Consider the following 27,004-nt stretch of genomic DNA (forward strand, 5'->3'; position numbering starts at 1 on the left):
GCCACAACTGAGACGACGTGCCCGGTGCCTACTCGCATCGTCATCTCACTAGCCTCCAGCTGTCGCCAGGATCTAATCCCCTGAAAAGAAGAATAAACGTGATTAGTGGTGCCCGAATCAATTATCCAGGTGAATCATCATTCTCTACTAAACATGTTTCTAGCACAAGTAAATCATATTTACCTTTGTCAGCCTTCGCGGCCTTCCTTTCCTTCAGCCAGCGAGGACAATTCCTCTTCCAGTGTCCGTCTTGGTTAGAGTGAAAATATTTTCCCTTTTCAACCGGCGGCGAACGCCTCCTTGGTGCGACAAGTTGCGGGTTAGCAGGTGCTTTCCCTTTCTCCTTACCACCCTGAGTTAGAAGTAGAAGGTACAGACTTCGTTCCTGAGGTCGAACCTCGATAGAACGTCCTAGAAGATGAAGCAATGTTTGCCTCACCCCTTTTCCTTTCCTTACTTTTCAGTAAAGATTGGTATATCTGCAACTCGTTGAGAAGAGTTGTAAGGGTATATTCCACTTTGTTAATAATCGCATTGCTAACAAAGTAGAGGAAGCTCTCCAACAAAGAATGCAGGATGATGTTAACCTGACTGCCTTTATCGATTCTAGATCCATTTATCTCTACCACGTTAAAGTGGACCATCATATTAAGCACATGTTCACGAACAAAGGCGCCTTCCTCCATTTTGGAGTTGAAGATGTATTTCAGAGCCTCGTGCTTAAGCTGTCCAAACGGCTGTCCAAACATCCCCTGCAGAGACTCCATGATCTCATGCACTGAGATCATGAGCTCATGCTTCTTGGCTAACACGTCACTAAGACTGACCAAGATATAGGCTTGGGCCTTCTCGTTTGTCTGTTTCCATCACTCGTACACCTCTCGAACATTTCGAGTGGCGTTTGGAGTTGGAATAGGAGGGCAGACCTCTGTAAAGGCAAACATTAGATATTTGATGATGAATATCGTCGCGATCATATGTTTCCAACTGGAATAGTTGTTGCCAGTAAGTTTTTTGGCGCTAAGTAAAGTGATTGTGGCTGTAGCCATTTTAAAACCGTTGCTGAAAAATGAACAAACTTTTATAAGACTTTGCTAAACCACATTTTAACCAATTAGTTTTAGCAAAACAGTTTCCAAGTACCCTAAGTGAAAGACTTCTATTTTGCAATGATGCCCCAGCGAGGCAAGATAAACATCACCGATATGGTGATCAGATGCCCATTCACTGGGATGAGTCCTTCTCAACCATTAGGCAGAACCAACTCTTGGAACTGAACCTAACAGCCACCATTTGTTCGATCCAGAACTGTTAACCCTTAACAATTCTACGTAAGCGTAACCCCTTATTTTAGGCCCTAGAGTCTCGCCCTAATGCACCCACCGTAGGGAATAAGCAAATTAGGACAAGAGACTAAGTAACCTTATCCTCTTACAGGAGATCAAATAAAGAAACACGCAAAACTGCCATCCTATAGGGGGACACTCCCAGGGTGCCTTGAGGCAATGCGTAGAAACTTTATTCAATCCAACGAGGGAGACCGAGGGATATGCTGTCGCACTTTCCACTCCCACTTACTATGAACACTCTCTCCATCCACCTTGATATTGACCTACCTAAACACCATCTTTTAGGGGGACACTCCCAGGGTGCCACGAGGCCGAGGATAGATCTCATGGAGTGGACTATAAGGGAGAAACATGAAAGGTTTAAATGAAGCATCATATGCCCCAAGTACCTCCCACTGAATGTTCTACCTAGGGGTTCATTAAATGTCTAGGTTCATTAACCTAGACATTTATTAAGTCCACTCATAAACAACTTTTGTCTATGAAATAGAACAAGTTCAAGTAGTCACATTTAAATACTTTAATGAACTGTCATTAACTTGCATGCATGCATCATATCTATCTAATTCACCTTTCCAGGTAAGTTCCCAGATAGAGGTGTTATGTTTGTGTCAACTTAAATACCCCAGCCTAGACAAAACCCGCCTTAGACAAAAGGTCCCTTATAGATAGATTTGCTACATTTTAACCTTTTATTAGTCAATTTAATCCTATTAAACTGATGAAAGATTAAAGCCTAAGGTTTGCTAATCATATTAGAACCATGATCTTAGGTTTATGTCATACAAGTTTTAAACATTTTAAAACCATGAATTAAACCTATGAGCATGCATGTCTTTCTTATACCTTTAGTTCTAATTTCTCTTTAACCTTTAAAAAGAAACAACTAAACACATACATTGCTAAACAACAAGATATTTATAGCGTTTATAAAGTAACCTATGTGTCATGCTTCATGCAATATCCGGTCATTACTATACATAACTTTTATATACAATTAATAACCAAGCAAACATGTTTTCCATATACCCTTATACTATAATAATGATAATATAAAGATGATGTATGTTAATGCTTTTATGCATGCATAAATATTACTCTTATATTATATGATGCATGAGCATGCTCTTACATCATTTAAATCATGCTTCTCTAAATCATAACAATTATAATAAAGAGATGATGCATACCATATGACATAAAATAAACCATACATCGCATGTATAAAACCACAAATTAATGGACCGGGATGAACCAACACAAAACCAGAATGAAAAATTATATCTATTACATTTTTCCACCGAGCAAACCGGTTCATAGGTGAATTGGGTCTTGAACCGCCCGGTGAAGCTCCCATAAACGCCTCCATGTAAACGATCATGCAACGTACAGTAGATGATAACACAAATGCTAAACGATCACTTAGACGACAACGAGGCTACGAAGCCTGATCATCTAGACGATCGCTTAACGCGCGATAGGTAAACGATTTACCACTTCTTTTACTCTGCGATTGTATAGTCAGTAACTCAGCGATGAGGCTTGTTGAGCTATATAATCGTCTAGTGCACGTGCGTTAAACGACAACCGAATATCTGATACTGTACACGACCCGACCAACGCTTGATCATCTTCTTTCTCGTAGAACATCAACCCTTGCTACAAAGCTTCTTCAAGAACGACTCAAAACTCAAACTAACTTTGAAATTACAGACTCGATAGCAATTAGCCCAAAAACGTAGGGGCCTTTACAATTAACTAAAAATATAAAGGAATTTAACAAACCAAGGTTTCATCTTAGAAAACTCCATTAATCCACACATCTACAAATGAATTAACAATTAAAACAGAGAGTAGACATGTTTCGCCCACTGAAAATGTAAATACAATTCTTTGCAACAATAAATTTGGAATATCAGAAACTTGGCTCTAATACCAATTGGAGGAACTCTTATACAAGAAGACCTCTGAGCGGAAGCGGATCTTTCCAATTCATTGTAACAGAATTTCCACATATACATTCACAAAATGTGTATGCATTAACAACACTAAATTACTGGCATGCTTAAAGGATGAATTAACAAGAGACCAAGAGAACATACCAGTTGAAGACTTTCTTCACTTGAAAACTCACTCTCTCCGCGAACGAACTCCTCTCGGTAGAACATCAGGCAATCGTTCAGCAACTCTTTCATCTACCATGAATGGCTTCGTACGAACACTAGGAAACGGGGACGACACCACCACTCGGAGCCCTCAGTATTCTCAAAGTGAGAATCCAAAGGGTGGGCTTTGATCGGATTTGATAGAGGTGCGGAGGAAAGGAAATCGTGTACTAAAGATCAAACAAGTGGGATAAGTGAACGACTATCGTATAGTCAGGGTGCTTGATTGTTTAGGCGAGGTACACGATTGTTTAAGAAAAGCTAGGCGATCGTCTATACGATCGTTTAAATCAACTCAAATGCAAAGCGATCGTCTAGGAAATGATAAACGATCGTTTAGAGAATGCACGTGTGGATGTGCGATTATTTACTAAACGCGATATGCTATCATATAGGCTAGGGTGGTCATTCAAACTGCAAAAATCGAACCGTTTCTAAAAACCGAATCGAAAACTCGGTGAAATTGAAAAATGAGGTTCGATCCGGTTTGAAGAAATTTTGAAACCGAATTAATTCGGTTTGGTTCGATTTCTCTTTCAAAAATCGAATTTGAAACCAAATCAAACTGTTTTTAACTAATATATGTGTATATATATATATATATATATATATATATATTTAAAAAAAAAGAGTAAAACCAAATTTAAAACCGAACCGCTTTTAATTTAAAGAACAAAATTGAATTTAAAACCAAACTGAACCGAACTCTTTTTTAATTAAAAAGGAATATAACATGGATTTTTTAAAAATACTAAAACCAAATTTAAAATTGAACTGAACCGCATATATGCGGTAGATTCGGTTCGGTTTGGTTCGGTTTCGTATTTTAAATAATTCGGTTCAGTTCGATTTGATTACCGAGCCGAACCGTTTTCACCCCTAGTATAGGCTCTCAAATACTATGCCTTTTTGTAGGATACCCCAAAGAAACAAAAGGAGGATTGTTTTATGATCCCCAAGAAGACAAAGTATTTGTATCGACAAACGCTACATTCTTTGATGAAGATCATATAAAAAACCATGTACCTCGCAGTAAACTAATATTGCAAGAAATGACCAAAGATGCTACAGAAACATCAACAAGAGGTGTTGATCAAGCTGGTCCATCAATAACTGTTGTTGTCCCGTCACGTCTATCCCAAGAGTTGAGGATGCCTTGACGTAGTGGGACGGTTATTCAACAACCTGAACGCTATATGAGTTTTACATAAACTCAAAGCATCATACAGGATGATGGTTTAGAGGATCCATTAACCTTTAAAAAGGCAATGGAAGATTTTGATAGGGAACAACGGATAAAAGCCATGGACGTTGAAATAGAGTCTATGTACTACAACTCTGTCTGGGAACTTGTAGATCAACCACATGGGGTTGCACCTATAGGTTGTAAATGGATCTACAAGAGCAAACGAGACCAAATTGGCAAGGTGCAAACCTATAAAGCCAGACTCGTGGAAAAAGGTTTTACCCAAAGAGAATGAGTTGATTATAAATAAAATTTTTCTCCTGTAGCCATGATAAAGTCAATAAAAATACTTCTTTCCATTGCCACATATTATGACTATGAAATATGGCAAATGGATGTCAAGACAGCTTTTCTAAACGACTATCTTGATGAAAGTATTTTTATGTCTCAACCATAAGGGTTCATTGAAAAAGGACAAGAACAGAAAGTCTATAAGCTCAAACGATCCATTTATGGAGTGAAACAAGCATCAAGATCCTGGAATAATGATTTTCTAAAGTTGCCATAAAACTTTAACAATTAAGCTTTCAAATAATTTTTCAAAATATCAATAAGATATTTCTAGTACCAAAATAATATTTGAAAACTAATTTACGTACAAGAGCTACCCGCTCTAATACAAATTGTACGAGTGAGAAACTCAAACAATAGGTATCAATCTAAAATGATTTATGAAATTTTTTACTAACAAGAAAGCAACCGACTCTGATACCAATTGTAGGATCGGTATGACAATCCTAGAGATGGTGAATAAGGTTTATTTAACTTAATTAAAACTTTTTCTTAAAGTGTAAGTCAAATTAAACAAAATAACAAACTTTTTGCTGAAAAGTAATTTAAACAATAAATTCATGCAAATAAATCCAACCTTTTTAAACACCCAATTTAATTTTAATAACAAGATTGATAATAGATATAGAAATTCAAGAATAACTGATCAAAATAATCTAATATGAGCAATTAATTTCAAGAACAAAAAATTCAATTAATTGCAAGCAATAAAATATAATAACAAATTAATTACAAAATTAAATATGAGAGGAATAGAAAAATTGACATCGAGAATTTTATAGTGGTTCGGCACAACTGGCCTACATCCACTTTCCAAGCTCCTCTTGGGTATGTCACTAGGAACTTGACTATTTCCTCGGCTTAGAGTCGAACCATAGAACATTCTTTTTCCAGGAGCAACAACAAATCCGATCCTTTTCATGGTTGAGGATCAAACCGCTTCAACGACTCTTTTATGGGATCAATAGCAACCCTTATAATAGTTTTAAAAAAAAAATAGCATACTCGACAAACTCTCAAAAAGAGTGGTTACAAATTTAGTATTCAATGAATCAATCCTCACAACATAAAATATCTCTCAAAAAGAAGATGAAAAGAAGAAAATTGAAGCTTGGAGAGACAGCAACAATGGTGGCTTAATGAGTTATAGGATTGAAAATAATAAAAATTGTTGTCATGATTTGGAAAAAGAATATAGTTTAAATAGAGAGGAAAATTTGTTGAAAACCATATGTAATTTGTGCCATTGGATCTTGAAAAAGAAAAATCAATGGTGGAGATTTTAAACTCAATTAGCTTTTAGACACAAATAAAAAAATGATATAATAATATATATATTTAAAATCATTTCTTTTAAAACTCAACAAAAAACAATGTCCACCATGTGTCTAAAACTAACTGTTAGACACAAACATAAAATAATATTAACTTCACTTTCTTTTTAAATTCACTCCAAAAATCAAAAGCCATCATGTGCCATTCCTTTTATGCTCCAAGTGGTACCTTTCAACTGATTCACTTTGATTACGAAAAATTTGCTATGTCACCGGCTCGAGATTTTTCTATTAAGCTTGTTTCGATCATATCTTCTTCATTTGAACTCCAATTTGAGTGATTCAAATTACGTTGGAGTCGTTGCTTCAAGCTCTACACAATGAATACTTCAAAACACTCACATTGTTAATAAATAAAAGTAGTTTTGTAATCATTAAAATTAATTAATTTAAAATTAAGATCCAAAAAGCCAACACAAATGACGAAGAGACTAGAGAAAGGAAAGGTGTAAGCCAAAATGTCCCAACTTTCCCACCTCGCCCTTGAGGCAAGTGGCTTTGTGGGGCCAAATGGCTCAACTTTCCCTCATTGACCTTGGAGGCTGAGGCCAAACTAGGTTAGCCTCTTTCCATCCCTTGTGGGCCATGATCCAAGCTCCCTTGGCCGGCTTGAATTTGTATTTCATAATCCCTCTTAAATTTGGAACCCTAATGTTAGGAATGTCCTAGAACTCGCAGTTCGTGTTAAACATTCTATTTATCAATAAAATATTATTGAGTAACTTATTCAATAAAATTGTTGATTTTGCATTCTATTATGAAAATCCAATAAACATATCCATGACTATAGTGTGAATACTTTAACTTTATGTGGTGATATAAACAGTATCAAGTTAATAGTATACCGCTTAAATGGTCTAATAAGTATATGGATGAAATTGAGTATCTCATCCTGGTAACATTATTGGATACGACCCATTTTGTAGGTAGTACAAATGATGTGATCCACAGATCATTCATGTAGAGACATGTGAGTTGGGGCATCCTATGCAATGAGTTTGCATATAGACTAGACCACGAAAATAGTCACTTTTCTTTATAACGACTTTTTACTGTTAAAACTGTCTATTTAATTATTAAGTAACCTAGGTTAACTTGATCTTAATCCTGAACTAGCTATGAACTCCTGTTTATTTGGGATTATCCTTTGATCTGCATGAGTGAGAGTAGTCCAACAACACTGCTCAATAAGCCTTCCATTTTGGGGATAAGATCAGATGAATAGCTGGGGACATAACCCTGCAAGATGAAATTCATTCTTACTCGATTTAAGGTTAGCAGATAGGTTGTTCTCTTAAGTACTGATTTCAGGTCTTGAACAATCGGGGCCCGCCTTCTTTTGATGGAGAAAGGACTTGATTCATAGGTATTATGAATCAAAATTGTTCATTAGAGGGTCAGTAGGAACTTAAGGAACGAGATGTATTCATAGGGGTAAAACGGTGATCTTGACCCAACTGTAATTACGAACGACCTATAAAGAATCGACTTACTGATCATAGTTATATCAAGTGGACATAATATATCTACGACGAGGGGAGTTCAACTATGAGTTTTAGTGGATTAACCCATTAGTTAAAGAATGAGGGTTAATTCGATATAATGAGTTTAGACAATTAATCTTGGATTGTTAGAGCCCATGATCTCTAGGTCCGTGAGGTCCCCCTATTAGCTCGTAAATGGATTAGCTTTAGAGTAGCACGATAAGTTAATTTGAAATGTTCAAATTAGAATTAAACGGGATAGGAGAATTTATATTTAAATATGATTTAAATATATGAAGGTGGATTTGTGTAAAAATAATTTAATATTTGATATTAAATTAATTAGAATTAATTGAATTATTTAAATAATTATTTATTAATTTTATTATAAAATTAATTTATGAAATTAATTTTACAAAATTAATATATTTTCAATTTTGAAATCATTTGACTTTTTGGAAAGTTGAAAAATTTACACACAATGGAAATTTGGATTTCCTCATTACCATCTTCAACTAGCTTACTCAAAACCCATTTTACATTGGCTTTAATAATTTCAAGCATGAGCTGCATCTCATGCAGCCATCTTCTTTGCATGATAACCTACAATAAATAAACAAGATTGGAGTAGAATTGAGACATGCATTCAAAGAGTTTTTTTAAAAAAAATCGAGCTGAAGAAATGTTCTTCAAAGTGGGTTATAGCAGTAAGCTACTCTCCTAATTTCTTTTCGTTTAATCTGTTCTTGAGTCCCACAACTCATAAGCTCCAAGAGGATACTGGGGAAGATCTTAAGGTGGTTCACGACAAGTTTCAGAGAAGACAACAACTGAGAATCAAGATCTTGAAGAGTTCTACAAAGGTATGACTTCAAACCCTCTTATGTTAGATGAGCATGCTTTAGTTTCTGTCAAAATTAATGAATTAGAGTGCTTATTGATCCTTGTTGTTTCTACTGCATGCTGGTATACTCTTACACCTAGGTCGTCCATCCTACTATAAGTAAGGGGTCACAAGCATCATCCAATGTAAGTTTTTCTCTTTATTTCTAACTTGCTATGATCCTTTGCTACATATTGACTTAAATATCGGAAGTTTTGTGGTAGACACTACATGTGTTTTCTTCTTCTTTGTCTTGCAGGTCGTATTTCGTTCCCAAATTATAAATTCACTATTGTAGGCAAGTAAATCTTTCCATCCATATTTTGCCATCAACAAGGATAAAGTGAATTGAAAGATGATGGGCCAAAAATTTAACCAATATATGTTTTTGGAATTAAAATGTGAGAAGTTGAGATATAATTACACTGAAAATACGTCTGAGAGCATTTTACGGTTAAAAGCAAAATGGGAACATGTGTGTGAAAGTGTATTTGCTATATGACCCTTTTTTCTTTTTTCTTTTTTATTCTTTCAATTTGAACCTTAAACATTACTATACAGTACAATTTGGATTGTACCAAAAAGAGATAAGAAAATCCAAAGAAATCAGATAAAATTGGAATTCTGAAAAATAGGATAAAGTGAATTAAAAAAACTGGTGTGGATATAAAATTAGCAAAGATACATTTTTTAGATTGAAATCTAATCAAATTTCCCTTTTAACAATAATATCATATGGACTCTACCTAAACGATGTCTTATGAGTACGATATTGTCCCAACTCATATACTAACAATTTTTTATATAATATTGTGTTCACATCAATAAATCAAACCAATACTCTTGTTGATTTAATTATTTATTGTTACTTTTCAATTATTTTGAAGTATACTCACATGAGTTTGAGTTTAATTTAAATAATCAAGGGCATTGTAATCTTTGTCGTGGGTAAAAAAATATGACTAAAGTATTTAGAAATTACCCAATAGATCATTACAAGGGAAGGGCTTTATTTGGTAAGTAGGGTGGCCAACCCATAAACTCAACTATTAACGGATATTTGTTGCGCAGGTTTAAAATCAAATCTAGAAATGTTGAGTCCGGGAGTTAGACTCAGAGGTTTAGATTGGCCTGAAAATGAGGTGCATATTTATAAATATCGAGTTTGTGAAGTGTTTAATCAATTGTTAGATTTTAATTTAGTTTAAACAGGCCATCTTAATTATTTTAATATAATTAAGTTTAAAATAAACTAACAAATTTAGAAGAATATTTGTTTTGTTATTTATTATTATTTTTTTGAAATAAAGATGTGACTAATTTTTTTATATAATTTTATTTAATTTATTGTTTCACTAATTTGGTAGTTGAATTAATTAGGTTTTGAGATAAAACTTCATTGCCTTTTGTCTATTTAACTAATTTGAAAATGAGCGATTTTTTTACCGTAACATGCTGATTTCAAATTGAAATAAACTAGTCTTAAATTTAATTATTGAAAATTTATAATTTTTTTAATCAAATTACATTTGAGGAAAAAAAATCATAAAGTTTGAGTTTATATTTTTATTTGGCTCTAAGTTGTTATCAACATTTTAATCCTTTATGCTTAAAAAATAGTCCTATCTCCGAGCTAATTAAATTGGCCAATGGAAAAAAATGATTGAATTAAATTAGGTTTTTTTATACATATAGCCTAAATAAATATACCTAATTATATACTTGCAGTCTAATGAACTATTATTTTACTAAAAAAAAAAATATGGCACAATTTACTTTTTTAGCTCTTAGCAAGTAAGTGAAGTTTCTTGTGGTTCTGAGCTTTTCAAAACGGTTTTCTTTCCAAACCTATGCAAATAAGGAAAATATCTCCAAAAATCCGAAAATTGTTGCCCTCATAAATGAAAACAAGAATCAACGAAAAGCTTTGAAGGAGAAAACAAATTATATTTGATATATAACACTATATATCAGAATTTTCTATAAATAAATCAATGTATATTTGATAATTGCATGAATAATATAAATTGTATATATATTGTCTTATATACCGAACAATATATTTGAGGTATATTTACATTTTTTTTATTATATTTGTAAACACGCCAAAAAATAAAGAATGATATATGTGATGTATATTTACATTTTTCACTATATTACTAGTATATTCAACATATACTTGAAATCTCAATAAATGGGTGATCGATTTTAACTAGTAAAAATAGAAAATAAATGATATCTCCTAAAATAAAGGAAAAATTAATTTTAAACAAAAAAAGGGAAAGAGAGAGAATTAAAAAAGATAATATTATAATAATAATAATTAAAAAACTCCAAAAGAAAAAATGATTAGAAGAAAGAGAAAGTGTATTTAAAAATGTATTAATGTAAAGATATCTGTAATAGATAGCAGAATAACAGAAAAATCTAAAAATATATTATTTACAAATATGGATGAGTTGACTAGTCAATCTTTGATTTTTTTTTAATTTTCAATTTCGTTCTCCATTGTCTTGTTTTGTTGCACACTTTTTTTTAATCTTTTTATTTTCTATCTTTCCTTCTATTTTTGCTTCTTCCCTCCATTTTCCCATTTTTTCCATTTTTTATTTCCTTTTTTTTCTTTTTTTTTTCTTTCCTTTCTTTGATTTTCTTTTCTTTCTCTGATTTTCTGCTTTTTCTCTATCTTCTTCTTTTTTTTTTTTTAATTTTTCTTTCATTTCTCTGGTTTTTGCTTCTTTTTTTTCTATTTAATCTTCAATCCTTTCTTCAATTTTCACTTATTCTCTTTCTCTTATTTTAAAAATTTTTCTTTCCTTTATTTGAATTTTTTCTTCTTTTTTTTTCACAAGAATTATGAGGTTGAGTTTCGTACCCAAGACTTGAAAATACTTAATTCATGAAGTGACTTAACACCAATAAGTCAATCGTCAAGTTTGATTATTGTAACAAATAATAAATATAAACAGCAATTGAAAGTCTATCAGTGATAACCACTAATATTTTCTATCACTGATAGCTTAATCTTTGATTATATTTTCATAGTTAATAGCCACTTATAGAAATCTATCATTGATAGCCAACTTAGTGAATTTAATTAATAAAGTTGACTCTCGAAATAAAATATAAGTGGAATGCCTAGAAAATATCATTAATAGCATGTTTATCAGTGATAGAAGCTATCATCGAAAAGAAAAAGGGACTTGTAAAAGTTTGGGAAGGACAAGAAGGGGCAAAAAGGTGTTCAGTGCCTATGATTGATAGAAACTACTACCGATGACATGTTAATAGTGATAGAAGCTAATACTAATAGCATGTTATCGATGATAGCAGCTACCTGATAGCACGTTATCGATGATAGAAGTTTACCCGATAACACGTTACCGGTGATAGAAGTTACCACTAATAACATGTTATCGGTGATAAAGAACTATCGTTGATAGCATGATATCAGTGAGATCATTAATAGCATTTTATCAATGATGTTACAATGAAAGAAGCTATCATTAATAACCACAATATGAGTGATGTTAATGATATCGATGATAGAACTTAGGTGATATCTATATATCGAGTTTCTTTCAAAGATGATAACCAGTTATAGAAGTCTATTATTGATAACCCTAAGTGTTAATATTTCAAGGTTGATTTTAATTGACGAAAGTCTATCAGTGAAGCGACAAATAACTGCTACTAGTGATAGTCATGATAAAAGATTATTAGTGTTAGCTACTATGGTAATCAAAGTTGTTGATCTTCTTTCAAAGTTGATCATTATTTATAAATCTATTATTGATAGCCACTGATAGCCTTAAGTATTGATATTTCAAAGTTGGTTCAAATTGATGAAAGTGAATCAATTATAGCTACTGATAATTGATAGCAAATTTAAAGCTAATGTTTCAAGATTGTATTAATTTTTCTCAAATCGAAAGTTATCGCTGATAGCAACTATCATCGATAGCAATTTGATAGAAGCTATCTGCGATAGCAGCTGATAGCAACAATCAGTGGCTATCAATGATAGCTTTTAATTTGAGAAAACGGGGAAGAAGCAAGTAAAATGGTGGCTAGGCATGAGTTTTTTAGTCGTTTACCATTTTTTGATCTATATATGCAATTATTTTATCATTGTACTACATATTGTATTATTTTGGGTTTGAATTCTATTTATGTAACAGCACTTAATGTAATTAAACTAACTGTCTTTTTGGAATGACTTAAAAGAATGTTCGCCGGAAGTGGTGGTCGGGGGCGGTCGCCGAAGTTGGTAACTAAAGATTGACTAGAGGTGGTAGTCGTAGTTGGCCAACGATGGTCACTGGAGATGGTGTTCGGAAGTTGACCTACGAACTTCCTAAATTAAATTAAAAAAGAAAAAAATGGTAACCCATGAGTTTGAATAGTAAACACTATTCAAATCCATGGAAAATGATGTATGAAACCAAGACTTTCTAGATCCTTACCTCAAACAAGAGTTGAGCTTAGGATGCCTAACCTATCCAATCCCAACCTTTGGAACAAACACCCCCTAAAGTTAAAGAGATCAATTCCTGTCAAAAGACCAACCAAAACCATCTAACCCTTAGGGTCGGTTATGAGAGAAAACAATGTCTAAATATGAAGGCCAACCAAGGGTCGACCATGGATCTTAAGAAGGTTGACCCATGGAGCTTAAAGGACACCGAACCATAGGGTCGACCATGGTAGACAAATTTAAGACCAAGTGTTCATCTATTAAGTCAACTATGTGTGTTTGGATCCATTCCTAACAACTAAATTAAGTTAGTAACAGTCAAATTAATTAATTAGCCAAGTGTCTGTTATGAAACTATTTTTCTATATAATCAAAAGGGCTCGAGACATTTGAGGTATACTAGAAACATTACGTATTCTCTATCCTATAAGTCTCTCTACACGTTTATTAACTTAACCGTGGGAGTGTTGGTGGTCAAGTACAATGCCAGCGTGAGGTTCTTTTTATTATACAAGACAATTATTCAATTCCTTTAGAATAGTACAAATTCACAGTTGATATCAAATTTCAGTATATCAACAATCTTGATATAATATAATATATATATATATATTATATATATATATATTTAAATGTTTGAATTTCTATTAGTAATTAAGTTTCCAATTTTATTTTTAAAATAAACTTTTTCTTCCCATCTTATTCACCTACACAGATGGAACAGGCAAAAAAAAAAAAAAAAAAAAAAACATAGGACAAATTGAGCTTGAAGTAATAATAGCAATAATAACTTTAGTTGTAGTCCAATTGAATATGAACTATCACCATCACAATCACTTTATTTTGGTATTATTGTATATCCTAAACTATAATTGAATTTACAATAATTAGGATTATTTAGACCATATCTAAATGTTTAAATTGGCATTTTACACATTGATGTTCAATTAATAAATAGTTAACATTTTAAGGTCTGTTTGAGACAAGGATTATCCTCAAACTATAATAACCATTTTTTGCTACAGTGAATACTATTTTGTATTCTCTAATTAACTACAGTCAACGCTATTTTAAAACCCCAATTTGCTACCGTATTTACTTTTTGTTATAATTTTTACTATTTTACATTATTATTTTTTATTCTTTATTACAGTGTTTTCTATTTTTTTCTTAAACTAAAATAGTTTATACATCAAATACATATTATTAGAACCCAAATTAAAATAATCTACCATTCAAATACAAACTATTATAATCTAAAACTATAATAATCAATTTCTTATCCAAAACGTGTTAGAGAATGTTTCATGTGAACAACAAATTTTCGCTTAAATCTATAAACACACAAGAGGCTCAACTATTAATAAAATTGCAATCAATCTAAACTCTTTTATATCTTCAAGAAAAAAAAAAAAAAAAAACATTTGTCCACTTCGAAAAAAATAATGAAACAATTGATGTCGGGAAGGCAGGCAACATCTCATCCCATGGGGTGTCATGGCTTCTCACAAATCCAAGAAATTCTGTCCCAAAACACTTTGTCTTCCTTCACACTCACTCCTTTTTCCTTTTATTCCCCTTTCATTTTCTGTCTCCTTAACTTCTACTTCAGTCTTCAATAAATGAATGCTTCTCTTTTCCATATAGCTTACCAGTTTATTAATGCCTCTTTTGAGCTCTTAATTTATGTTCTTGTCCATAAAACAATGTCTTAATGTTGGTTACAATAAAAGATGATAATGTTTCTTTTTTTTTTTTTTTTTACAAAATTAAGACATGAAGACTTATCATCTTTGCGTGCCCCTCAATGATAAATTGGAAAAGAAAGATAACCTGCAAGGCAAAGAAGAAGAAATACTACCTATCACAGAATCTCTGACATTTAAGTCCGTATTTAAAAAAGAGATAGAAGAAGGTAAAAGTAGGAAGAAAAGAATTGCCTTTTGTGGAGGTATGATCTTTTAATTTATTTATGAGAGGTGAACCCTCCAAGGTCGAGGCAGGCATTTTGGGCCATTTAGGCCCATTTTTCTCCCTTGGCTTATTGTTTTCACTCCTTTAGTTGTTATTATGATTTTATCATTAATATTTTGCTCTTCCGAACTTGTGACCCTTCGATTCAAAATGACTCTAAAATTATTTCTCATTTCGAGTAAGAGGACAAAACTGAATAAAATAATTTAACACAAAGAGATGTTTTGGGGTTCTTTTTTTTAATTAATGTAATATACATGTAAAATGTTTTGACTTTGTTGAAGGAATAATAATGTTAATAATGTTATGGAAAGAAAACAGGATGAATCCATAATGAGGCACATGGAGATGACCCAAACTGCCTCTTCCCATGCACATGCCAACACTCAGTAGGCCACTAATAAGGACTGGCTAGGAGCATCTTTATATGTAGTCTTCTTTCCTAAATTATGTATGTAATAAATACTTAATTATTATCCTATTTTTTTCCTTAATTGAGTTTTATTTTATTTATATTTTATTCTCTGAAATTGAAGTTTGAAAAAGTAGAAAAATAAAAAAGAAAGAAATAGCTCTACGAATACACCCATCGGTAAATATTTTATAAACCCATTTGCTCATATGCCTATCGATTTACCGAGTTCGATGATAGAGTTGATAACGATAAAAATATCGTTGGATTTATCTTTTTATGTTAGTTTGGTCGGTAACGGTAGTTGCTGTTTGAATAGTTTTTTAACCCCCATTCGTTCTTATGCTTATTGATTTATCGTTTATGATAGTCCGTCAATAACTACAACATTAATCGACACATCTTTATGATCTGAGTACTGTCACATTTATCGATTAACTAGTACGTTGATTCGGTACGTGTTTTATAAATTTTACATATTACAACTTTTCATATGTTTACCGACCTACCATGCCTATCAGTCTATATCAATAAATTAAAGTTGACACAAACTTATTTTGAGTCACCCTGTTCGTTGCATGCATGTGTTATTATTATTAGTTCCTTATATCTTCAATCATTTTATTGTAGATTCTAAAGGCAACCCATGAATCAAACAAAAATTGACAAAAAAAAAAAATAATAATAATAAACGAAAGTCGAAATTTCATTTTATAAAAAAGTTAGAAATATGTAATATGATTTTAAATTAAAGAAAATAATGTGATTGGGTTTCATTCACCAAACAAAAAACAAAAACTGCACAAACCCCAAACACCCTAACACTAGAAGAAGAACACATCCTATTCAGAACTCCTTGATATGAGCACAAGTGTACGTTTGCGGTTTTATGAGGGTCATTTAGTCTTTTTATTTTTACATTTCAATTAATGATGTGAAATAAACTCTCTCAATTACAACATTCCTTTTGAAAAAATTGATCAATAAACATTAACAAACACAACAAAATCATTTTACTTTTCAGACCCATTCCAATTGATGGTCCAATTGGAATCAACCCAGACTACACCATTTTTCATCGAGCAGACGTAAACGTGGCCTTAGTATAATTGACGTGCACTCATTTACTTAAGGTTTGAGGTTTGATTTTATCCATCATTGTAATAGTTATGCTAAAAAGTATATTTGGTTTTCTGTTTTTATGTCTTAAGTCAACACAATTTTTCTTTAAAAAAAAAACCTAATAAGACTCCCTAAATTTACAAATCAAGAGTAGAAAACTTTTGGTGAGTTTGTTGTTGTTATTGTTTTGCTAAGTCATTCAAGCCAATAAGTTTTATTTCTCATAGAAGAAAATTTAAGTAAATCTTCCAAATCAGGCCTTGAAATGAAAAAGAAGATAATTACTTTTTGTCAATTACTTTCTTTTAGTATTTGATTATGTAGGGCCATGAATATTTTAACAAAAATATACAATTTTTAACTATATTTTATCTTTCACAAACATTTATATTTTAAGATAAAAATCTGAACTCTCAGCAACTTTTATTAATAAATAAAATAATCTTAAAATTATTATTATCTTTTGGACTATTTTCAAATTAAAAAAAAAAAAAATCAGTCAGCTTATTAACAAATATAGCTAAATTTCACTAGGACAATGGTAGACTGCGACAAAAATCTATCAATGTCAGTAATAAAAGTCTATCGTGATTTATTGCGGATAGATAATGACATTTTGTTATATTTGAAAATATTTTAAGTAGTTTTATTACTTAAAACAATTACTTTTATCTTTTATAGTTTTCAAAGCATGATTTGTCATTTGTGTCTTGAAAACACTCTTAAAGAGTAAGTAACAAAACAATGAAGTTAATGAAATTTTTGTACGAATATCCCAAATTTTGTTGCGTTAATATATAATAACTCGATTTTGAAAACTAGCTTTTTATTTATGTCAAAAAGCACTTAGATCACAGTTGTTGGCTACTTTTATCGTTCTCGCTCACACTCCTCCCTCAATCCCTAGCTTTTGTTTATTTTCCTCCTCATCAAACACTGGAAGTACATCAAATCTCTGCATTCCTATCTCAAATCCTCACTTGTGATAAACGGTCAAGCAAGAGCGAGAGAGGGAGGGAAGAAGTGAGTATCGGGGGGGGGGGGGGGGGGGGGGGGGAGAGAGAGAGTAGCAAGTTCGATCTAAATGGTATAAGTTCGATCTAAATGGTATATGACATACGTAGGTAAAAAGTTAGTGTTTGTTGTTTTGAGATTCATATCATTTGACATTAATGCAACACAAACTAGTAGGCGAAAGTAGTCCTTGTCAGCTTAATTTTAAAAAATTAAAAAACTAAGACCTTGTTCAATACACATGGTTTGAGAATTTAAGCTTCCAAACACTACCTTTCTATATATATAGAATAGGAGATAATTTTCCACAAAAAAAATGATCCCATGAGTAATATTGAGAGGGTGACGAGTGAAATGGAGTTCGAAGACGAAAAGCCATTCTCCGCAAGAAAATGATATGAATAGCCTAAAATGGGAGGCTCAAATGAAATTTGACTTAGTTTTTGGAAATAAATCCCTTTTTGGTCTTTTGCTTACATCATCCCAATGTGAAATTACAAAAATCATCTAGACTCCTTCTTTTGTTTCTCAATTCAAATCATCCTTTCGATCTACACTTCTTTTTTTAAAAATCTCTTGGTTTGCAACTTCGTCAATCTTCTGCAACTTGTTCTTTTTCTTCCATCGTCTTTTTTTCCTTGTTCCTCTCTCTAAAATCAAAGATGGAAGCTAGTGCATTAAGACTAAAGAATGAGGCGGAAAAATTCGAAGGGAGTGTGAAGCAGATTTGATAAGGAAAAAATCGAAGCAAAATGAAGGAACAAATAGCGAGAGGAAGAAACAAGATGCATGTTCGCTATTCGATTAATCGAGCATGTTGGTAAGGTAAATAGGTAATTCTACTACACAATAGAATGACCAAATTTCATTTGATTCCAAAGAGTGGGCCAAGTTAACCGCATTTACATTTGCAATGCAATAAAAATTAATTTATGATTGTAAGACTTAGAGATCCCTCTCTCTCTCTCTCTCCCCTCCTTTTCCTGTGTGTGTGTGTGTGAACTGTAAACGTGATTACCAGAATCAGAGCAGAGCGGCACTAAATGCAATTCACTCTCTTCCAACCAATCACTCTGCCTTTTTCTTTTTACTTGTCTTCCCTCTTTCTTTCTCCTATCTCCCACTTTCCAATCCTCTTCTTCCTCTAAACCCTGCAATGTTTCTGAGCCTTCTCTGTCCCTGAATCCCCCCATCTCTGCTCTCTCCAAACCCATCTTCTTCGAAATGGGTTGCTGTGTCAGTACTACTAGAGCTTCTAATTCTTCCTCTTCACCCCACCACTCTAGATCTACCTATTCCCATCCCAAACTCAATCGCGTTGGAAACAGAGCACCCCCTCCACTCGAAGAAGAGTCTGTCAAAGAGGTTCTCTCTGAAACTCCCAAACCCAGACCTACGCCGATTGGGGAGAGGAATCCCGACGAATCTGCCTCCGGGAAGGTCAATGGGAGGATCCACATTCATCCCACAGAAGAAATTTCTGAGGTTTCTGATGTTTGCAGCTTTAGCGAAACCCTATCTACTACGACTGTAACAGAGAAGTTGGATGATTTCGAAGAGATACGTCAGAGGATTTGCAGATCTCCGGCCAAATTGGCTAAAAACCGGTCACCCTCAGATGATTGGGTTCCTAGGAGGGATAGAATGGTGGGTAAATCGCCAACGCGAAAATCCGATCAGTCGCCCAGCCGGTTAAACGGCGGCGCTGGAACTGTGAAGTTGGTGCAAAGCAGAGATATGGGGCAGGGACTCACAAGGCGAAGTCCGAGGCCAGAGCCACACCTGCAGAATAGAACTGAGAATGCGTATCGGAGGTCAAGATCCCCTGCTTATACCCGAACCGACAGCGGAGCCTCCAGAACAGCCGCTGGCCGAAGCCCATCTGTCCGGAGGTCCGGAATGTCGCCGGGAAGGGAAGCAACCGCCGGAAGAGACTATTACCGGAAAGAAGCAGGGCAATCTCAGGCTATAGAGAACGCGACGATAGAGGGAAAATGGCGGACAACAAATGAGTCCCTCGATAACCCACTTGTTTCATTGGAATGCTTCATCTTCCTCTGAAAGATGAGAGAATATTCCGGGCGCATATTACGTCCCAGTTCGCCGGACCGACGAGTGGCATTCAAATTTCTTGTACTCTGTTTTACGTCTTCATTTACGGTGTGATTCCTATTCTTGGTCTGGAAATTGTAGTAAGTTGTAAATAATGAATGTCTGATAGGTCAATTTAGGAAACAGACCGTATTTGGCACAGCTGGGTAGGCGAAGTCTCTCTGTTTTCTCTGAAAGTAAATCTTTTGCCATACTGGTACAAAGATTGCATTTTCTTTACTCTCTCTCTCTTATTCAGTATCGTATTTTTGGTGTACTCACTAATCTTCGAAAATGGAAATTAAAGATATGGTTAGTACTAATTCTACACTAAAATGATTAGAGACGTCATCCCAATTGAATGAGCTCTGTTTTTTATGGTACAAACAGTCAGGTTCTTCAGAGTTCAGACCCAGACTCTTACACCTGCTTAGACAAAAAGGATGGAAGAAAGAAAGAAAAAATGAAAATAAATTATGAGACAGTCCACCAGATGATTTCTGAAACGAAGACTGATTTAGATCAGAGGAAGAGTGGAGACGAAGGATCGATCACCATCACCAACTTTCTTTCTTCAGCATTGGTAATAACAACTCTCTTACAATTGCTTCCAACTTTTGCTTTCTGTGTATTAACTGACAAAAAGAACAGAACGAGTCCAAAGCTTGGGAATTTAGAGAAGCTCCATGACAACAAATGAAGACTATTGCAGCTGAAAGTTGAACTAAAATGAGAAGTTAAACCGTTGGGGGCAATCTATGTTGCTCCATATTCATGCAATATTGAATCAATGTATATTATATTATGGATATATGCTGTCTTTTTCTTGCTGACGGAGTATCAATTATTGTGGAGTGTTGTGAATTCTTGACCTTTTTAGCAGGGGCAGAATTTCCTTGAGTTTGGAACTTTGGAGTCAAAAACCATAAAAAAATAGATCTATGTGCCATTTCCCAACACTCTTGGATGAACTTCTTGTAACTTTGCCTAAAACCAACTTCAACAGCATATTATTTTGATATTATCATTGTGTGGAATGGAAGAACGAAGTTTTCGACTGATTTCAGTAGAAACAGGTTTGATAAACATTGTAAACAGAAGAAACAAAATATGCATTTCATATATATCTAGACAGTTAAAGTTCGCCTACACGTGGGTACCATTTACCATTGCACAATTCCTCACAAACAGAAATTTCTATATGATTGCTGAGGCTTCAAGCCAAATCTGAAGAGCCAAAAGAGAGAGAAAAGCTTAACCTTGTGGAAGGCATAAAAATGTAAAACTTGCTATCTTGAAGAAGGCAATGTAGTCGGATGAGGTAAAGCAAGGTGGGCCGTGAGGTGAGCGTATGTACAGAATAAGAACCTCTGGAAATGGGGGAAAAAACAGCCTCAACTACGGTACCTTTCTGACTACTGGGTTTTGGAGATTAGTTTTGCTTGAATCAATCGTAACGCAGATTTGTTACGGAACAGACCTCTTTTCCATCTTTGGTTTTCTTTGATTTCATCAGGAACCTGAGTTTTCAGTGAAATGGGAACTTGTGGTGGCATTGGATATGTCATTGTGTTGATGTTGTGGCCATGGGATGCGTTCGGGGGGACATGGGACGGGTGCCGGGCGGGCAATGTATGTAGGAATATGATCTCCAGGCATTAGCACTGAAACTCCACAGGAATACACAGTCATCTGTATATAAACGAAACAAAAATGTTGGATGGCTGAAGAGTGTAAAAAGCATCCACAATTGTCGAAGAACAAAATTGATATGGCAATAGAATTAACCAGTAATCAACTCTACTAGCAGATGATACAAAAAGCCAAGGACTTAACAAGTTCAAGAGGATAGGACAAGGCCAAGATATCATAAGCCAGCCAGCAGTATAAACAAACACAATATATTAGACAATCAGAACGGTAAAATGAAAAAATAAGCTTGGAAAACATAAAATTAGATCCTCTAATTGTTTCTGAATAAATCAATTAATAATTATTTCGAACTGGCATACATAATACTTGTACTACAGGAGCTTGGTCGGTTAGGTCATGACATACAGCAAAAATAGAAGTGTTTAAGATGCCAAAACGAGCATCCTTCCATTGCAAATTTTTCACAGTATAAGACAGTAAAACCTAGTGTTCTCAATTATAAAAATAAGGGTCACTGCACAGAAGTGCAATAACTTTCATGAGCTATTGCTGCTTTTCCTCTGCAAAACAAATGGACAACTCTTCTCACACTGTAAACGGGCAGGCACTGACTTTGTCACTTAGAATCAGCTGTTGAGTGAAACCAGCATGTCTTGAGATCTTCCGATATTACAGTGAATGTATCATAGAAATAACACAACCGCTTAACAGTTAAAGAAGCAATCTATGCTGAAATTTCTGCAGGATGTTACCATTTCATTGCTGCATTTCTTTGCAAGGACAGGCAGATTATGGATAGTAGATAGGTATGTGAGAGTACTAGTTAGGGGCGTGTAGGTAAGATTAGTGGGATATTAGTAAGGGGTATTATGGGCAATCAACTAGTGGTGTCTTGGTTATAAATAAGAGGAGTTGGACACCTTAGGGGGTGGGGGATCATTTTGGTAGGAATTTCTATTGTTAGAATTAGGGAAAAAGATAGCTATCTCAAAAGGGCATGAAATTATAATTTCTTCAAAGAATAGCAATATGGTTATCTTTAGTGTTTACTTGTATTTTCGGTGTTAAGATACCTAACAAGGTAGTGGAAAACCTTGTTATACTAAATGATCTCAAGTTTGCACCTACAAGGGTGCAGAGAACCAGAACTTTTGGCTTTTGATAGGAACTACGAATTGAAATTGAAATTAACTGAAAATGGCAGTGATACAAGAAAGGAAAATGAAAAGACACTAAGCACTTAAAGAGGCCTGGATTCTCCCAAAATCAAAATTGCTATCCAAATTCTAACTACCTCCCAAATTCCCAAACTCACTCTATTTATAGCCACTCAACTCTTACAACTTGTATATAATTATACATATGCCCTTGTTAATATCCCTACCATGTACCACTAGTATTCCCAACAACTTTGCACATACAAGTATCAGTCAATTAGACAGGACAACTAGGCAGGCCTGATATGTTTTTTTGTAGAATGCAAGGTGCAGCCAAAGATTAAAGATGTGCCACATGATAATAAATATGAAATATATCTTATCAGCAAGGTCTGGACATAAATTCTTGACATTGTTTCAACCAGCAATTCTCCACTGCTAAATTTGGTTGTATTTTCCGTCTCATATAGACTATTCTTCGTCTGATAAATTTGATCGTATAAGAATACCAGTGACTCAAGGGGGGAAAGTGATTACATGGTCATGACAGACGCAAGGGGCACGTGGGATATAAGGCATTGAGATTGACTTGATGAGTAAGTTGGTGGGGCAAACCATCAGACGCACTTGGCCGAAAGTAGCAAAACAAGAAGTGACAATTAAACGAACAACTACCAGGTCCATGCCTAGAATCCATAATTAGAGGATAAAACCGTCCTGTGATAATGAGATTGCTTATTTTGAAATAGAAGAGAATTCTAAAGAGTAAATAACAAATTATATCGCCACTGGCCTGTCCCCACCACCCCCTTATGGAGTTGAAGAAAGATAAGGCTGATAAAACTCAGTGCACATAAGCAATACTACAGAACTCAGGGAGAAGGCAAGAAGAACTACCAGCTAATCTTGAAGTTTCCAAACGAATTTGAAGCATATGAAACAAATAGGATAAAACTGCAAGGTACCCTTTGGATTTTAATTAGGGGAAAAAGGTAATAGATAGAAACAGAACAAGTTGTTCTAATACCAAGTCCCAGAACATGGGTTGTCCCACTTAACCATTACAGGAATAGAAATTTTCATTTAGACTTGAAGACTTCATGAACTTTGATCAACAACAGAGAGAGAGAGAGGAATGTCAAAGAAAGGCCCTCGGTTTAAAATTATGCGAAACAGAGACAGCAACAAATGAACAAATTCCAAGTATCTAAACACAGACAGCTCAAAATCTAACGTACAGAAATTCGGCATCAGTGAGCAAGAAGCAACACAAAATTAGGTGAGACAGAAACAGATATCTAAACTAAACCCAAAACAAAACAGCAAAAACCAACAGTCCAGGCAAGAGAACTCAAAACAAAACAGCAAAAACCAAAAATCCCAGAGGAAATAGAAAGTAGTAAAGAACAAATTGGGCGAACTCACTTTGGGTGATGGGTGAGCAGGCTTTCCAGCAAACCCCATCTGAGCCTCGGGGTCAAGTTGGGTCGGACCGCCGGCGTGAGAGAAAGCTGAGGGAGCGGGTCGCAGAAACCTTTCAAAGATGGCCATGAGCAAGAACATTGAGACGAGAATGGCAGTAGCAACAAACCCAAAAGAGACTGCATCAACGGAGTTGTCGAAATGCCTCCAGTGGTCCTCTCTCTGGACTTCTAGAGGAGCCCCAATTGGGGACCATCCATAGCCTTCTTCACCCATATTATAACCGTACAGTTTCAGAGGAATTTTCCCATTTGGGTATAGCTAGTTTTGTAGCTCATGGCAGTTTAATTAGGAAGAAGACGAAGTGGAAGGAAGAGTTCTGGGAGTGGTTAGTTAAAGCTTTTCGCTGCTATCAAAAACTTGAGCAGGTACCGAACTTGTAATATAGGCCCCAAACAGAGAGAGAGAGAGAGAGAGAGATTGAAGATGTGGGCTACCATTAGCATCCACAACAAAAATTGCAGAGGGTTTACTGGAAGGTGAAAAGGGGGCTTTGGAATTTGGATTGCTTTGTTTGGGAATTTCGAATTGCATTGTCGCTTTTGGAAAATGGTTGTTTTCTTTTTAGTTTTGCCCTGAAAATTTCGCAAGTTTCAGATTCCATTTGACTTTTCCACCATTTTACAGTTTCACCATTTCCAAAAACCAAAGCTACAGAGTCGTATTGTAAACTGTAAAGTATCCAACTCTTTGCCATTGCACGTACGGAGAAGATGATTGATGGATCAAAATGGAAAAAATAAGGCTACCTTTCCAAAACCACCAAATTTGTTTTTGGCGTCATCTTCACTTTTTATGATTCTTGTGCGTTGATTATGACTTCTTTCACCTCCTCTTTGTACAAAACGTTAAACAAATTTAGTACGGTGAAAGAGATTATGACTTAACTAATATCTTATGCGTTAGCTATTCAAATTCTTCAAACTTAAAACTCAAAGAAAGAAAGAAAAAGACAAACTCAAAATTCAATTTTGAGATTACAATTGTAATTTAACTATAGTAAATATCTTGGTTGTGATTCTTTTTTTTTTTTTTTTTTATAAATATATTTCAAGACATAAAAATATCTCGAAGACAAATAATTTACTATAGTTAAATTATTAGCGGTAAAATTGGCCTTGACCACGGAGTTAGAGGTCAAGTATACCAAATTGAGAAATAAACTTTCTTTACTTTTTTCGGGTATAGAAAATCCTTTGAATTTTGAATCGATAGTAACTATAAACTTTCAAAAGTTCCATTTTGAGACAGTTTTTAAACAAAAAACGACGATAAAATTGTTCATATAATTTTTGTTACATTGTATATCAAAAGATAAAGTTCATGTCAATTATGTTGAACATAGCTATTTTGATGGATATGGTCATACTTACAATTACATTTATGGATTGTCACTCATCTAACTCCCATGGAGAATTGAACATGAAATATTCTACAAATTTTCTCGAGTGTTTTTTTTATTGTATTTGTTGATTTTGTTCAACTATAATATTTATTATAATTCCTAATAGTAAACATATTTTGAGTGCTTTTGAAAAGTAATGGTGAATGGAATTTTTAAAAGTTGATGGTATAATTGAAATGAAGGCAACTATTATTTAAAATTTAACCCATGCTTAACATCCATTATTGAGATGGAGGAAATGTCAATAAATTATTAAATGAATGGTTCCTCCATAGGACAACATATTGGCTGTAAAATGGGCCAACATTTTGCCTTTTCTGGTCTCATTGTTGCATTTGCACCCACAGGGCCCAGCCCAACAACTCACCCCCCCCCCCCCAGCCCTCGGTCCGACTCCAAATTCCCATTGACCCCTTTATTTCTCATCAAAATTACACAAACTGCCATTCCATTTCCAATTTTATATACTTCGTATCCCTACAAAATTAAAAATTAAAAAGCACTAGATCCGACCCACCTTGTTTGATGACCGAATCCCATCAAACCGGACCCACTTACCCACATGCGCCGTGTCGGGTCATATGACCGGGCCGAAAGTCTCATTTTTCTAATGTTATCCAATTAAAACCCGCCACGTGGATGATGTAAATAAAAAAATTTAATAAAAAGAGAACAGTGGGCCCAGAAAAAGGACTGCACTGACCGGACATGTCAACTTCTGGTGTTGGGCTTTTCCGACCGAAGCCGAACATGTGGAGCATCCAATTCCTTCCTTGAGATTGTCGTGTAAAAACAATCAACGCTTCAGATCTCACCGTCTGGTTAAGAATACATCTTAGCCATTGAGACAGTCAAACTTCCATCATGGGTTAAATTTTCCGCGTGCGTGTGGAGTTAAGCATCGCACGTGTGATCACGTCTTGGAGTGCAAAAATAATAATATAATAATAATAATCAAAGCTGGTAATTTTAATTTTCTTCATTGGTCCATCCCTGTCCTTTAGGGGCCATGCAAATTTAAGGGGGAGTGAGTACTGAGTGAGACAATAATGTAATTTCCAGTTAAAAAATAAAAAACCTTTGGTCAATTATTGAATATGCCTTATATGTATTACATAAAAACTTTGTATTATAAAATTTATAATATCTCATCATTGCTTAAAGCCAAACACCCTCTTTTTATCTTGTTATCTTTTGATTTCCTTTTGGTGCAAAACACAAAATAGACAACTTTTAATCATAGATAAAGTATATCTAAGTTTGGTCCTTTTTCTTTTTAGTACCCAAAGGACGGGTTTCTATTTCTTTCGAGTTATTGATTTTAAATTCAATGTTTCTCGTACGTTCGAAATTTCGAAATTACTATTTGAGATGGAATAGCGATGGTGAATAAAGGTGGAGAAAGAAAGAAGAGGAAAATGAGGATAAATAATAATAATAATTGAGGGGGTGTATGGTTATGGTA

The 27,004-nt window shown here is 34.2% G+C and overlaps 2 protein-coding genes across 2 annotated transcripts; one reads left to right on the forward strand and one right to left on the reverse strand.

Moving 5' to 3' along the window:
- The first annotated feature begins 18,744 nt into the window (after positions 1–18,744).
- On the forward strand, positions 18,745–20,908 carry LOC120083387 (uncharacterized). Its single transcript, XM_039039129.2, has 2 exons — positions 18,745–19,911; positions 20,233–20,908. The coding sequence occupies exon 1, from the start codon at positions 18,976–18,978 to the stop codon at positions 19,810–19,812; it is 837 nt and encodes a 278-aa protein (XP_038895057.1). The 5' UTR covers positions 18,745–18,975; the 3' UTR covers positions 19,813–19,911; positions 20,233–20,908.
- Positions 20,909–20,933: 25 nt separating this feature from the next.
- On the reverse strand, positions 20,934–24,875 carry LOC120083388 (CTTNBP 2 amino-terminal-like protein). Its single transcript, XM_039039131.2, has 2 exons — positions 24,078–24,875; positions 20,934–21,534 (listed from the first exon to the last, which is right to left on the reverse strand). The coding sequence occupies exons 1-2, from the start codon at positions 24,348–24,350 to the stop codon at positions 21,355–21,357; spliced, it is 453 nt and encodes a 150-aa protein (XP_038895059.1). The 5' UTR covers positions 24,351–24,875; the 3' UTR covers positions 20,934–21,354.
- Positions 24,876–27,004: the final 2,129 nt, after the last annotated feature.

This window comes from Benincasa hispida, chromosome 8 (genome assembly GCF_027475165.1).
Source record: "Benincasa hispida cultivar pf3 chromosome 8, pf3_genome.v1.1, whole genome shotgun sequence".
Taxonomy (NCBI): Eukaryota; Viridiplantae; Streptophyta; class Magnoliopsida; order Cucurbitales; family Cucurbitaceae; genus Benincasa; species Benincasa hispida.